General features: G+C 32.8%; 2 protein-coding genes across 2 annotated transcripts; both read right to left on the bottom strand.

Annotated features, from left to right (window-relative positions):
• Positions 1 to 12,915: 12,915 nt before the first annotated feature.
• LOC132273068 (uncharacterized) lies at positions 12,916 to 13,734 on the bottom strand. The gene has a single exon (XM_059774101.1). The coding sequence runs from the start codon at positions 13,732 to 13,734 to the stop codon at positions 12,916 to 12,918; it is 819 nt and encodes a 272-aa protein (XP_059630084.1).
• Positions 13,735 to 13,773: 39 nt separating this feature from the next.
• On the bottom strand, positions 13,774 to 15,351 carry LOC132273067 (uncharacterized). Its single transcript, XM_059774100.1, has 2 exons — positions 13,944 to 15,351; positions 13,774 to 13,853 (listed from the first exon to the last, which is right to left on the bottom strand). The coding sequence occupies exons 1-2, from the start codon at positions 15,349 to 15,351 to the stop codon at positions 13,774 to 13,776; spliced, it is 1,488 nt and encodes a 495-aa protein (XP_059630083.1).
• Between the last annotated feature and the right edge of the window lie 649 nt (positions 15,352 to 16,000).

Raw genomic sequence — 16,000 nt, 5'->3', positions numbered from 1 at the left:
CTCTCTTGATAGACCACATCAGTCGCTTGACGAAACTGTTGCCCTTCTTCTCCTCTGTATCCACCTCCTCCGGTGCAAAGAGAGATAAGCGTGTGAACTGCTGCTTATACTCTGCCACTGTTATGTTTACTTGTTGCAGATTAAGAAACTCAGTCTTCATGGCTGCCCTGACTGCATAAGGAAAATACTTTTCTTCAAAGCGTGCACTAAACTCATCATAAGTCAAAGCCATCATCTCCTCTATGGTGGTAACTGACTCTCACCACTGTAGTGCATCCCCAACTAGCTTGAAGGTAGTAAGCATTTGCTTCTGAACCTCCGTGCACTGAACCAAACGAAGATGTCGCTAGATATCCTGTTTCTACTGGTGAGCTGCTCTCGCATCGGTGGAGCTTGCAAACTCAGGTGGGCTCCCCTTTGTGAAAGAACTCATAACCTTCTCCTAAGTATCAGTCTGAACAACCGGTGCTGGTAATGGTGCTGGCTGTACCTGAGGCTGATTCCGAAGAGCAGCCGTTACCCCTGCTTCTATTGCCCGAGCAATAAGGTCATTGAGGTGAGGAGGAAACTCTGAATCTCCTCCCTGATCCCAAGTCTGCTGAACTTCCTCCTGCTCCTCATAAAACTGACCTTCATCCTCCTGACGCTGCCTACGGGCCGCTTCCCTTCGTTGCCAATTGTTTCGTCTGGTTCTTGCATTAGCCATTCTGTCAACACAGACAGACAGACATCAGTACGATTAAACTGAACCGTAAATATTACAAAGAATCCTAAACTTAAGCTCTAAACAAGAGAAAACGCTACGCGAAAGTCTTATACGATAAATCCTAGAGACACTTGAACTTGGAGTGCTCTGACACCAACTGTGATACCCCTTGGATCCGACACATGGGTTGATCAGGCCCAGGCCCAAACTCGAGGGATATCAAGTAATTAATATGTAACCGAACACAGAATACAAGATAAACTAAGAAATAAAATTAATAAGCTAAAAGAATACTAATTGAAAATCCTTAAAAATAATATAATTATTGAAATCTGTTAAATCCAAACTCCATAGGTTTACAACTCGGGAATCCCTTCATTGGACCCCTTATTAAAGATTCTCAAACCGAAACTGAAATAATAGAAGTAAAATCTAAAACTAGCATAAAGAAGATTCCTACATAGTCGAAGGAATGAATATCTGTATCTGCTCTGCACATCCAATCTCTAACTCTGGAACTGACAAACACCTAAAAAATAAAGAAGTGGGTCAGGCCCACATGCAAGTCCTGATCTACTACAATCCAAACAGTAATCCGATACGCAGATACATCATAGGAAGACTCAACAATATCTAAAGTAGTCCATATAAGTATATAGTACACACTATAGGACGCTCGCTAGTCCAATAGGTCTGTCTCAGCCTGAATAGAAGGAAACATGCGAATACACACCCTAAGGTGGGCATGAATACCTAGACCTACCAGGAAACAACACCTATGTCCAGTTATCCATCCTAAGCGATATACGAGCCCTAACCATGGTCCTGAGACTCAAGCTCATACCATGGCACCATATAATAGATATATAAAATCTGTACTCCTCCTAATACAAAATACCATCCATCTTTGTAGTGGTCTGATATAATGTATAACGCATCCATCTTGAAACCAAGTAGGTCATTCAATTCTCAATTGATATGACACAAAATAGGAGATGGACTTAACCTAAATGGTAAATCCATACCTTAATCCAAGTTAGGTAGAACTTAGTGTTTTAACTAGTTTCATACCTAATATGTCATCGTCCCATACCGGTACATACAATCCTTCACATAACATAGTTACAAAATTTAATCCTATGTACGCAACAACCATCCCCCAAAATATGAATCAATATAAATTCATGCATATATAACATCATTAGGTAATCACTACAGAACCTAAATATCATACTCCAATAATTTAAATAGCTAGAATCAACCATAGCATTTAAAATTCTCCATAAACTCCATAAATTGATAAAAATGGTAATAGGTATTTATCAACCATTCCCATGATATGCATAAGTGCAGTTTAACATGTATATAACTAGTTTATGCATCCAATATAAGACTTAGAAGCCTCATTACAGTCCATTAAATTGATGAAGCAAAAGTAAGCAATTTACTTCACCAGACAATACCATAACTGATGCAATCTATATCCAGTTTAAACCATCCGTTAATTCCATCCATGTATACACCTAATTATACTACTATATGCTTGCATCACAATAAAAACATGAATAGCAGTTTAAGACTCTACAGAGAAATTAAAATTCCAAAAACAGTAAACAATAGAGGATTAATTCTCCAATCATCCTCCTACGGGTTTTCTGTTTAAACTCGGATTAATTCCATCTTCAATACCGAATTGTAAGCTTGCTTTCCAACATTTTTATAAGTCCTAAACACTTAATTACAACATTCAGTAGCTTTTAAATAGTCCTAGAAAACCCAGTTTCAACCAAACAACCCTTTAAACTCAGTTTCTGTGCATTTTATGAGAGAGCAAGCTTTAAGATTTTGAAGCCAGCTCTTTTTTTTTTCCTAGAGCCGGCTCCATAAGACCAAGAGCCGGCTCCATCCTTCTAGGAGCCGGCTCTAAGAGTTTTGGGAACCTGCTCTCCCTTCTCTTTGCAGCCTCCGTCCATTTCATCATCGTCTTCTCCGATTTCTAAAATTACCAGTCCTCTGTAGTAATTTTAATTACATGCTTCAAGGTCCATCCCAGTCCCAGATTGATCACAAGATAGAATTATACCACCAAGAATTTAATTAAACATCAGTTTTAAAACAACGACAGTAGAATTCAAAATTGAAATTTAAAACAATTGAGGAACAGATTAATTCAATAAATTTAAATACTGATTAACATGCATACAAGATGTATTTAAAACTTAGTTTAATCCCTGGATTCTTCCTAAACATGCACAGAACACAGATTAAAGGGATAGAATAGAGCAAAGACTTGCCTTCGAGACTTCAGTTTAAAATCTCTAACTATCGTCTCTGAAATTTTCCGATGAAATTCCTAACTGATGTTCCACCTCTGTTGCCCTTGGTGTCACCAACGAACAACCTCTCCTTCCTCCTTCTTGGTCCAACCTTAGTCTAAACCAAAACCCTAGTCTTCCTTCATATCTCTCTCTATTTCTCTCTGTAATCGTTTTTACAGAATTACGTTTAATTTCTTTAAAACCCTAAACCACAGTAACATTATATATTTATAGGCTCAATACTCCAACCCTAATCCTTGTATAATTAGAGCCTTAATGCAACACTTATTCGGCCCATGAAACTATCTAAGTTGGTTAATGTTTTTAATTTTTATACCTGCTTGCCAAAAGAAAAACTACCATTTAACAGTTAATGAAAAAAACATAAATTAAAATAATTAATTAAAGAAAAATACACCGTTAACTGAATTAAAATAAAATAAAACAATTAAGCAAAGAAACAGAATTTAAACACCCAATTAAACAATTAAAACAAATAATTAAAACAATTAAGTCAACCAAAAAAAAAACAAAATCCAATTAAAAACTCAAATTAATTAAAACAAGCAAATAACCAATTAACTAATTGGAAAATATTTAAAATACTTATATAAAATTCCGGGGCTGTCCTTTTAAAATTAGGGGTATTACATAATGACATGAGAATTTATTGCCTTAACAAAAATTTCCATATTGATATTATGATCGTAAAGTCTGAAACCAGGATTGTAGCTTGGGTTGATTTGTCGATAAGCTTTATAGTACACCAAATGATTAAAGGTAGCTGGTTCTATCTCATTACGAAAGTTATTTACAAAATCAACATGTTGGGTAAGAATTTTGACTTCAGTGGGATCAGAATGAATGTAGATTCGATACTGTCCCAGAATTATAACTCCATCTTTTACCCATTCGAGGGGAGTACTGTGGATTTGAAGGAGAATTGGGTTTTCTGGCATGAAATTTTGGGTTAGTTTTTGTTCGAAGATGATGGCTTGGTTTAAACGGTTGGGAAAATTACATAAAGAATTTAGATATTCTAAGAATGTATCCTTGGGTATAGTGACACTGTAGATCATTCCTAGTTCTAACAACTTGCTTAAATAACAAATTATTGTTTTGGTAGAGAAAATGGTTTTTCTGGTTATTTCAAAAGGAATAAAGAAAATAGGGTCTATATCTAACAGGATAATGGCTATTGGTATGTCAGTGCCTGTTTGTATTAATCTTATGAAAGTATAGTTATAACGGGTTCCTTTGGGTGGACTGTTATTTCTGAGGTAATTTTGGATATCAACCCATTCCTTAAGCCCATCTGACTTAATTTCTTCAAGGATAAGCTCTTTGATGTCGTCAGGAAAGAACTCAACTTGTTGTCTCAGGATTTCTCTATATATGGGAGAAAACATTGGTAATAACTTGGCATACTTGGTTTGTACCTACAGAAATTGAACCTTCTGAAGATTTTCATCTTCATCAGTCCGTTGCTCAGAAATGGTTAGCTCTGTGGGATTTGCTGTCGTTTTTTGATAAGCTAAATTTAACTTTTTATAATGAGATATAAGAGTCTTATGTTCTTGCTGTAAATTCTGATACGCTTTATTAGATGATACGAAATATTCACTTAAAGTGTTTAGATTTCTGACGAGGGTTCTATCGGGGTTGTTTCTAGAAAACCAAATATTATTTAAAACAAGTTTTTGGTCAGGAAAAAGATTATGTCTAGCGCGGAACTGTTGAGCTGAGTTTTGAATAATCAAAAGAGGATTAGAAGATCCTGGTATAAGGCTATAGCTATTGTTGCTCTTGATTTCCATTCCTGTAAAGATTTAATAATCAATTAGTAAACGGGATAGAATATCTGCTAAATAATTATCTTTTCCTTTGACATGTTCAAATATAGGTTTAAAACCTCTTCCAGTAATACAGTCAATAAAGGAAATCCATCGTTTTGCAGACATCTGTTGTTGCTTTGCCTTGTTTATAAATTTAACTATATTGTCACAATCTGTTCGTATAAGAAATTCTTTATCAAGGAATATCTGAAAATTTTCAATAGAGTTGGTTACTCCTAGAATTTCTAGACCTGTTAAGGATAAAATAGATTGTGCTTTATTAAAAGTTCCACTAGCATGGCGACAAATTTGTTCTTCATCTCAAGAAGATTCCTTTGTTGGTCTTTGGAGAAGTAGACCTGCCCATCCTTGAGCTGATGTATCTGTTTGAATTATTTTATAACTATATTCAAGTGGGACTTGTAAAGGTTCTAAATGAGAGACTAAAGATTTAATTTTCTTTACTAACTCTATGTCTTGGGTATTGAAATATTTTTGACCATGTTTTCCTAATTTTGAATATAAAAGTCCTACTAATTGTCCTAATTTTGGAATAAAATTACGACCATAGTTTAATAATCCTAAAAATGCTTGTAATAACTTGGTTTCTTCTAATTTATCAGGAAAGTCTAAAATCTTTTTGACAATATGAGATTGTAATTCTATTTTTCCATCTTTTATGTATAAACCTAAGAATTCAATATCTTGTTTTTCTAATATCATTTTTTTACTACTTATAATGAGTCCTTGTGTTATAAACTCGTTGAATATAAGTTCAAAATGTTTTCGATGCTCCTCTTTAGTTTGACTGAAGACTAAGATATCATCGATGTAAACACAACAGAATTTGGAGTGTTTATTAAATTTAGTATCCATTTTACGCTGAAATTCTTGTGGCGCATTTTTTAATCTAAAAGGCATAACAAACCACTCATAATGTCCTTCAGGACATGTAAACACTATCCATTCAATGGATTCATCAGCCATACGGATTTGCCAAAATCCTGATTTACAGTCAAATTTAGAAAACCATTTTCTATCTTGGATTCGATTTATTAAAACATCTTTATTAGGGATTTTGTAACTATCATCATAAGTATTATCATTTAATCATTTATAATTTATAACCATACGAGCCTTTCCTCTTTTTATTTCGGCATGATTTCTAACCATAAAAGATAGACTCTTATGTCTACTATTACTTTTTTTTATTACCTTTAGTAACAACAGTTCCTTAATTTGTCTTTGGAATTCTTCTTGATCGTCTACGGTATGAGGATTATCTTGTGTCTTTATAGTTATAAAATGATTTATTATATTTAATTTTGCTTCAATTTTATTTTTATACCAGTGTTTCCAGGGGTCTTCTCCTAGAATTTTTGTAGTTTCAGCTAATCTTATAAGATTATCAATGTTTAGTTTGGGGTTCTTTAAGATAGCTTTATTATTAAGGAAAATCTTTGGTTCGTCTAGATGACTAAGAAACATTAAGGCTTCAGAAACGTCTTCTAAAAATTCGGATACATCAAATAATTTTCTGTCATTTCTTCTATCATAGGTAAAGTATTGACATATGTAATGGCTCCTTTATCTTTTTGAGGAATATAAGAATCTCTAGATGGAATAAAGGTTCCTTTCTTAAAAAACTGTAAAATTGTAGGGGTATACATAAATCCTCCGATGAGTAAATTTATAAAGTTTAATCCTAAGATAAAATCATAGGTGCTAGGAATATTATTAACTACATAAGTCTGGGGTAGAATAAACTTTTCATTATTAATTAATATAGGAATGTTCTGAACATAATGGGTTATTGGAAGTTTTTCATTGTTATATTGGCTCATGTTAACATTATAATTTCACTTTACTAAGGCTTCGTCTGGTACTAAATGTTTTTGAATTATGCTTTTAGATGCTCCAGTATCAAGCATAGCTGAGGTTTGTACTAATTTTTCTCTAAATTCTAATGTTACTGGGAATTGTATTAGACTGGATGGTTTATATATTGAATTTATAGATTTGACTAAAATATCTTCTTGCTTATTTTCATATTTTGTATAAGAGTTATGACATAATAAAGTTTTACAATGATTTTCACAGTAATGACATTTTTTAATAGATGTATTGCACTGTTTACAATTATAAGAAGAAAATTGAAAACTAACTAAACTATACTGACATGACGGATTACTTATAGTGTAAACGAAATCTTCTATTGAATGAAGTCCTTGTTCCAAGTCTTCATCATTATCAAAATTGTTATCTAAGCTCTCGATACTATATATACTTTCATTATTATCGTCAGAGTCATAAATACTTTCTAGTTCATATAATTCTTCTATTTGTTCTTCAATATATTCAAGTATGTTGATCTTTTCTTATATCCTTTTAATAGGATTCTGCTTGTATCGATGAGGGCAATTTGGTCTAATGTGTCCTGGATCTCCACAAATAAAACATTTGCAGTGCCTTTCCTTTGTGGGTAAAGTGTTTACCTTATTATCCTTGTCTTTGTTATCCTTTTTATCTTTATTTATTTTTTATTTTTTATACCAAGGACGCTTTCTGAATTGCCTAGAGTTAGTTCTAACATAAGGTTTTTTATTACGAAAGTTCTTGTAGGTCTTGCTTTTACGCAGATTATATTTTTTAGGTTTATTGCGCTTATAGTTGTAATCTTTCTGAGGCATACACCCATACTAGAGTGGAAAATCTATTTGTCTACACGTATAATAAAATTGTTTTTTGATTTGTTTAGGCTCTTTACGTTGTCGACATTCTGCTTTTAACATGTTATACACATGATTAACTTTATTGCCTATGGTTAGCGTACCGCGTCCAGGATTTTCAAATCATTTTTCCCATATTTTAGTTCCTACGCTTCCGAGTAACTTCTGAAGATATCGATCAAGTAATGTTTTATCACCTGTTTTACCAGTTGCTGCAAAATACTCAAAAAACTTATTGGTGTAGTTTTTTATGTATCTGAAATCACAAATCTGTAATAATTCTAAATTACGTAAAGCTTCGTTTTGTTTTATTAAGGTGTCATCTAATAATCTATCTTCACTAACTAATATTTTTTAATGAGGCTGGTAAATCCTTGAATGGTAAAATTATCACGTAAGATGGCATAATCATTGGGATAAATTACTTTATAAGCTTGCCACCAGTCATCCAGTCATGAATGGTTCCTTTTTATAGGGTTTCACAATAGGTTAAGGCTTGAGTTCTATTGTCAAAATTAGTCAAAATAAATTGCCGAATACAATCTTGTTCCCAATTTTTGATTACTTTTGCCCAGTCTTGGGGATCGTGTCTTGCTATGTCTAATATTGTTCCTGATGGTTACGCTGGTATATTATCATATTGTCTACGATATTGTGTTAATGTGTACATATCTGGTATATTTCTATTTTCTACATAAGTTTCATGTGAGGGATTTAATCGTTGTCCAGTAGTAAAGTCATCACTTAGTGTATTACTACCTGAGGTGTTATTCTTTCTATGGTCACTCATTTCTTGGTCGATTGACTGAGAGTCTGATCCTTTTAGTGTTTTCCCTTCTCTATGCTCTATTACATTTAACTCTTGTTTTACTGTGTTTAATTATAATGCTGTATAGAAGGATTCAAATCCGACACTTAGAATATTTTTCTTAATATCATCATTATTTCCTTGTCCTAAATAAATACTTTCGATAAGTTGGTATTTAGGTTCTGGATACTTGTCTTGCAATGCTTCTAATTCTAAATTATCAAAATCGTACATTATTTTATCTAGAATTTAATCTTCTAATCTATCATAAAGGACATTTATTTCCTCAAGAGATTCTATTTCTATTAGTGTAGTTAAGAAATCTTCTTGGGTATCATCTACTAAATTGTCTTGTCTTTTATAATTACTAAATCTTATGCTAGCTTCTCCGCTATTTGAAACATATATCATATTATTTTCTGGAATCTTTTTAGGGGTGGTAGTAAGTTTAGGTAATTTCCATTCTGTTCCTTCATGGGTAATACTGCTTACTTTTCTAGCTTCGATCATCTAGACATATTTGCTACTAAAAGGTTTAACTATTTCACTAAATTGGGCTTTAAACTTTAAGTTATACTGATCAACTGCCTTTTCCATAAATAAGGTATTAACTAGTAAATTTTCAAATTGTCCTGTCATATTATATCCTTTCGTAGATATAGCTATCTTAATATGTTTACTGAATTCTCTAGTAGTCATCGTGTAATTGGGAATACATCCTACTATTGCGGCATTGTCGGCTAAGTCTATTTTGGTGCTGGCTATTTGCGCTTATTGATGGTTATTCCATCGATCATCATAAATACAAGCAAGGGCTCTACTTTCGGTTTCTGCTCTGTTTAACCCTACTAATCCTATCATTATGACGCCTAAATGCATAAGTTCTAAATTATTTTCATTTAATTCTTGGCATGCTTCGAGTGTTATAAGGTCTAAAATAACTTGATTGTTAACTGCACTTATTTTTCTTTGGCTAAAATGATTATATATCTTGCTCTGAAAATCTAATAAATTATTAGAATAAAGATTAACTTTATTTTTTACCTTCTTCATTCCTTGTTCTATATATTTTTTAGCATAATGCTCATTATCATATAAATCTTATACTCTCATTATTTCTTTGGCTTTTCTAAGGATAATGGCCATTGTGGTATTTGCTTATGAGGTTGAAGTTGTAGTAAATTTACACGCTTGGTTGTTGCAGGAGAGGACTGGTTATTAACTGACAATTTTATTTCTTTTATCTTCTCAGATAATTCTTTAGAAGATTCTCTGGGAATACTTTCTTGTATCACTTCTAATTTCTCTTCAAGTTTATTAATTTTATCAGATAACTGGAGTAATAACTGAATTAAAATTTTATTTTGTCTAATATGTATATTAGTTGATTGTACGTCTGTTTTAAAACTTGTAAATCCTATGAGTTCTTTATCAATTTTATAAAGTTCAGCTAATGCAGTTAAATAATCAGGACTACTAGTGCTCATAAAACTATTGTAATAACCTTTGGATATCGGTTCTAAGGGATTTTAAATAATCTATGATAAATTTTTGATTTTCAGCAATATTTTTAATATCACTATTAATATCTTTAATTGCGACTAATACTATCTTGTTATTTAAATTATTTGGACTAGAATTCTGTACTACTTGTTCTTTAATATAATCTAAATTTTCTCCTAATCGTTTTATAGAAGTATCTAAATTATTAAAATCAAGTCTATTCATAAACTAAAATCGTTGCCGTCTAGCTTCTAAAATATTTTGTATTAATATAATTCTAGATCTAAGTTCTTCGATTCTTCTTTGTAGGCTATATGTTGTGTCTCCTAATTCTAGTGTTATGTAGCAGTTCCTAAGTGCCGTTTGACAAAATTCTAAAACTTGAATAAGTTGTTCTTTGGGTAAATTGTGCATAAAGTAAACTCCTAGGGGTGAAAATATAAATTCAGCTTAATAGAGGGCTAAAATATAACTTGGTTCATGTATATGTAAATATGCAAACTAGTTTGGCTATGGGTAATATACTTACACTAAGACCACTTTACTGTAAAAGTCCCAAAAGAAAAAGCAAAAAGCAATGAAAGGCTACAATAGAAGGCGACACCAAGGTCCAAGGCTACGTTCACTAACACTTTTCCACCAACATCCTAGTCTATGTTCACTAAACCTAATGAAAATACTCAATCCGAAAATTAAAATTTTCATTAAGTTTCTCTTTTTATCTATTCAAACTCTAAAAAAATTTAATAAAAATACTCAATCCGAAAAATTAAAATTTTCATTAAGTTTCTCTTTTTATCTATTCAAACTCTAAAAAAATTTAATAAAAATTCTCAATCCGAAAAATTAAAATTTTCATTAAGTTTCTCTTTTTATCTATCCAAACTCTAAAAAAATTTAATAAAAATACTCAATCCGAAAAATTAAAATTTTCATTAAGTTTCTCTTTTTATCTATTCAAACTCTAAAAAAATTTAATAAAAATACTCAATCCGAAAAATTAAAATTTTCATTAAGTTTCTCTTTTTATCTATCCAAACTCTAAAAAAATTTAAAAATTTTCTCTTGCCGTTCTTTTTTTTCTAACTGTTCCTACCTAACCAAACAAAGCCTAGGGAAATTTGAATCTCACCATTCACTTTAAAAGGTAGAGGAAGGAATTATTTGAAAAGTAATGCTACAAATAAAACTTATTTGTTTAAATAGAATCAAGAATAGTGTCTCAAGAATAGAGACCAGGGTGCGACATAACGAAGGGGCTGCCCAAATCAGGGGTTGTCATCTATGTCCGCATTGATAGTAATAAAGTTTTCTCCAAAAATAAAATAAAAAAAGAAAGAAGAAAGAAAAACAACTGAAATTTCATATCATTCCTATAAAATTTGGTTAATGTTTATGAATACAAAAATATAAATATTGGTGGTTAATATATTCATTCTAAGACATTTATATTTTCCCTTACGTGTTTTTATTTTTGGAATGCTGTCTCATTTTAAATGTCATTAAATTTTTTTTTCTTTCTCGAAATTCATTAATGCTATGTTTAGGAGTACTAAACAGGTTTGGATTGAGAAAAATAATCAAAATTCATATCATTTCTTTTTATAGGAAAAAAAAAAAAAAAACATTGTTTTAAATTTTCATTAGAAAAGATTTGTCAAGGAATCGTGGTGACAGGAAAATTATCTAAATTTGGTAAGATTTTAAATAGGGAATAGAAGTTTATATGGCTCATTATACCCGTCCCGGTCCTTACTTTACTCTCATTAGCCTTTAATCAATTGTGTGGTGTGTTTTGACTTTATGTCACATAAAAACCCTATAATTTTAAGTGTCATTAAATTATTTTATTTTGTTTTCGAAATTCATTAATGCTATGCTACTAAACAGGTTTGGATAAGATGGGTTTGAGAAAAATAACCAAAATTCATATCATTTCTTTTTATAGAAAAAAAAAAAAAAAAAAAAAAAAAAGAGAAAAAAAAAACATTATTTTAAATTTTTATTAGGAATTGTCAATAGGGATGGCAACGGGGCGGGTTTGGAGCGGGTTTCTCTAAATCCCGCCCCGCCCCTTTTAATTTTTGTCAAGTCCATGCCCGCCCCGAGACCCGCGACGGGTTGGATTTTCATATCCAACCCCGCCCCGTTAGGAAATACTGTGCCCCCGTGCCCGCCCCACTAACAAATTTTTTTCTCCCACTTTTTGGAACTTAAACTCCTGCTATTTAAATGTGCAAAACCTAGGAATGACACAACATAAATAAAATTATGTATCCTAATAAAAAAATAAATAAATAACATGCACATAACATAATTGGGAGAATATAATAAACAAAAATAAAAATTTAATACAACCAAATCACAAGAAGTTCTAAGCTCCAACTTGCACCATAACTGAAACAAAAGCAAATTTAATACCAAGTTTACATCCCAAATTAGGATTATAAGAGATGGGTAATTGGGTAAGCCGCTAAAATAACTTTTATATATATATATATAGTTATATGCGGGGTGGGGCGGGGCCCCTAGGTTATGTATATTGAACCCTTACCCGCCCCGTGACCCTCGACGGGTACAAAATTTGTATCCATGTCCGCCCCAACGGTATAACAAGTGTTCCCATATCCGTTATTAACGGGGCGGGACGGGGCGGGGCCCCGGCGGGGCGGTAAAAATTGACATCCCTAATTGTCAAGGACCCGTGGTGATAGAGGAAAATTATCTAAATTTGGTAAGATTTTTAATAGGTAACAGAAGTTTATATGGTTCATTATACAGTCCCATTAGGCTTTAATCTATTGTGTGGTGTGCAGGGGCGGAGCCAGGATTCAATGTAAGGGGGGGCGAGTATTAACAGTTTTACTGTCAAAAGTACTTCGTGATCGATTAGATGCATACAAAAATATATTTAGCCAAAATTTGGCCAATTTGTTTACAAAATAATACTTGGTCTATATCTAGTCAAATATGACATAGATAAATACAAAAAGAAACCTGAAAGACCAAACAACTACTACAAAAGCTGAGCTCGACAATCTTTTAGAGAAGAAAAATCATCTATAATTGAATCTGTACTAAAAGTCTGAGCAATTTCTTTTTCAATACTGACACTCAAGTAATCTGCAAGAAACTCATCCTCCATCCTATTGCGCAGTTGTGTTTTGACAAGTTTCATAGTTGAAAATGCCCTTTTTGTAGTTGCCGTGGAAACGGGAAGAGTCAAGACAAGACGAATCAACCTATCAATCAAAAAGTAGATTTTTGACTTCTTTGTTTCCACTAATCCTCTACATAGTTCAGAAATCGTTGACATATTTTTCAAATATGAATGAACAGGCATTTCAACCTCATAATGTTGCAATTGGAATGTCAACATAATCCTCTCTTGGTCCGTGAAATCTTGAGGATAAAATTCATCTACAAGCGTGCAAATGTCTTCAACTTTAAAGAACTTGTAACCATCTCTAGGATCCAAAGCTGAGCTGAGAGTAACAAGTTTCATTGCCTTTTCACTAAATCTGTTATTCAACTCCTGCAATTGTGAATCAATTGTGCCATAAAATATATCAATCCGATAGTGGTGCTTAAGTGTAATATTCTCTTGTGGGTGACGTGACTGACCCTTAATTTTTTTGGTATAAGGAACACTCAAATCAGGCACATCAATGTTGTGGCACTCACAAAATGATTTAACAATATCAAGTAACTTGTTCCAACCATTTTCTCTCAATTTCAGAATGATTTGTTTTGTACTCAAAACCAATTGCATAGCATTTACGATGTCTTGATCTTTTTGTTGCAAAGCTTGACAAAGGATATTAGTTATTCCCATGACATCTTTTATCAAATGCAAAATAAATACAAACTGAAATTATCTAAGAGTATTAAAAGCAGTATCAGCATCTCCCCGGATCTTGTAATTACATCTATCTTCAATAAGGTTGTTAAGAACTGAACATGTTGGACCAAATAACCTTATCAAACTACAAACAGAATCAAAATGGGAGCTTCAACGAGTATCTCCAGGTCATTGCAAATTACCAATCTGATTAGCTCCTCGACCGGTTTCAAGTTCATCAAGATCTATCAAATGGGCAATTTCCATAACTTGAGCAGAATGTAATTCATCAGTTCGTTTGCAAGAAGCTCCGATGTTATTGATAATGAAGTTCAAGTTTGAAAAGAATTGATGGACAACGATTACTTCTCTAGATGCGGCAACTAATGCTAGTTGTAGTCGGTGAGCTAAGCAATGCACATAATATGCATAAGGACAATCATTAAGAAATAATGCTTGCAAACCATTCCATTCACCACGCATATTGCTAGCACCATCATAACCTTGACCTCGGAGATTGTGACCATCAAGATTATAGTGAGAAAGAACCGCACAAAGATCCTTTTTTAAATTCAATGAAGTTGTATCTTTGACATGCACAAGATCAAAAAAACGTTCTTGTAAAAAACCATCCTTATCAACGTATCTTAAAACGAGAGCCATTTGCTCTCTTTTAGATTCATCATGAGCTTCATCAACAAGAATACAAAACTTGGCATCGCCGATATCTTCACGAATCTTACTTCTCACTTTTCTAGAAACAATATGCAAAATCTCCTTTTGAATTTGTGGTGAGGTATACTTGGCATTTTTTGGAGCATTTTCAAGAACAATTCTAGCGACATCATCATTATATGACGCAAAAGCCTTTACCATTTCAATGAAATTGCCTCGATTACTTGATTGAAGGGATTCATCATGCCCTCTAAAAGCACAAGCTTGATAAGTAAGCCATTGGACCGCATCAATTGTGACCTTCAATCTCAATCGATTATTTGAAACTTGTTCGGAAGTTTGTCTAACCATCATTGTATCAATATGACAAGGTTGATTCATTAAGTCCTTACATGCTCTCTCAGCAATGCTATGAGCAGAACATGGACTTCCTCCCACATGATTTAAGAAAGCACACCTATTGCCATCATTAACTTTCTTCCAACTTCTAAATCCTTCACTAGTAAATGCATTGGTTCTAGGACGCCCCGTTGGTTTCGCTCCAAAAAGAAAGCAAGGTAAGCAATATGCAGCATCCTTTGAAGGAGAATACTCTAACCAGGTAGGAAATAATTTAAACCAAGATGATTGAAATCGACGACGATGTTTTTCCGATCCAGAAAGCGGATATACTGAAAGCACAATTTGATATGGTTTCGCTTTGATATAAGCTCGTCGAACTTCATCACGTTCGTCAACAGGATAATCCCATATTTGACGACGTAATCCTGGATCACGTTCTAAAAAGGTAGGATCAACTTTTGTATGTTCAACTCTTAGAGATTTTGAAGGATGCTGGTTATCATGAATCGAAACATCAACATTAGAGGCGGAAGCCACGGAAGGCACATCATTTTTTTGAAAAAAACAATCAATAGTTCTTTTTGGCTTCACCATTGTATAACACTGTACCTAAAGAGGGTAATTCAAATATAAACTTTTAATACCTAGGGTTTTACATTGTAATTTAAACCACCGATCCTAAATTCCTAATAAGCATAATTGAGTAAAAATAATATTGCACCCTCATTGCATATAAAATAACTAATTTAAAATATAAAAAAGTTATCATCCACAATTGTGCATCTGTGCAGTGTCTAAAAAATAAATCGTGCGCCTGTGAAGTGTCTAAAAAATAAATTGTTCGCCTATGAAGTGAGCTTAGAATTTGTATATATAGCAACACTTACATGACTAATTTCAAGTGAATTTCAGAAAAAATAGGAAAAGATAAGTTTTAGAAGAAAAAAGTGTGTACCAATTAAGATTTTCAAAGCCTCCGTGTCAGTCCGTGATAATTTCCCTCGGAATATTATGCAGTTTTACTCCTGAGATGTAAAAAGTTATAAACATCAGTACCATCGAGAAATTGGTAAGAGAAATAATAAAATTGCTTCCAAAATTTGTGGACAGTGGACAATAAAGCAAGATTTGTGGACAGTGGACAATAAAGTTGGTAAGAGAAATAACAAAATTGTTTCCAAAATTTGTGGACAGTGGTCAGTGGACAGTAATTTAATAAAGCAAGATTTGTGGACAGTGGACA

Source organism: Cornus florida, unplaced genomic scaffold (assembly GCF_030987335.1).
Source record: "Cornus florida cultivar Cherokee Brave unplaced genomic scaffold, ASM3098733v1 CherokeeBrave_3.0.0_Hap2_Chr09, whole genome shotgun sequence".
Lineage (NCBI taxonomy): Eukaryota > Viridiplantae > Streptophyta > Magnoliopsida > Cornales > Cornaceae > Cornus > Cornus florida.
This window is presented reverse-complemented; position numbering and strand designations above follow the sequence as displayed.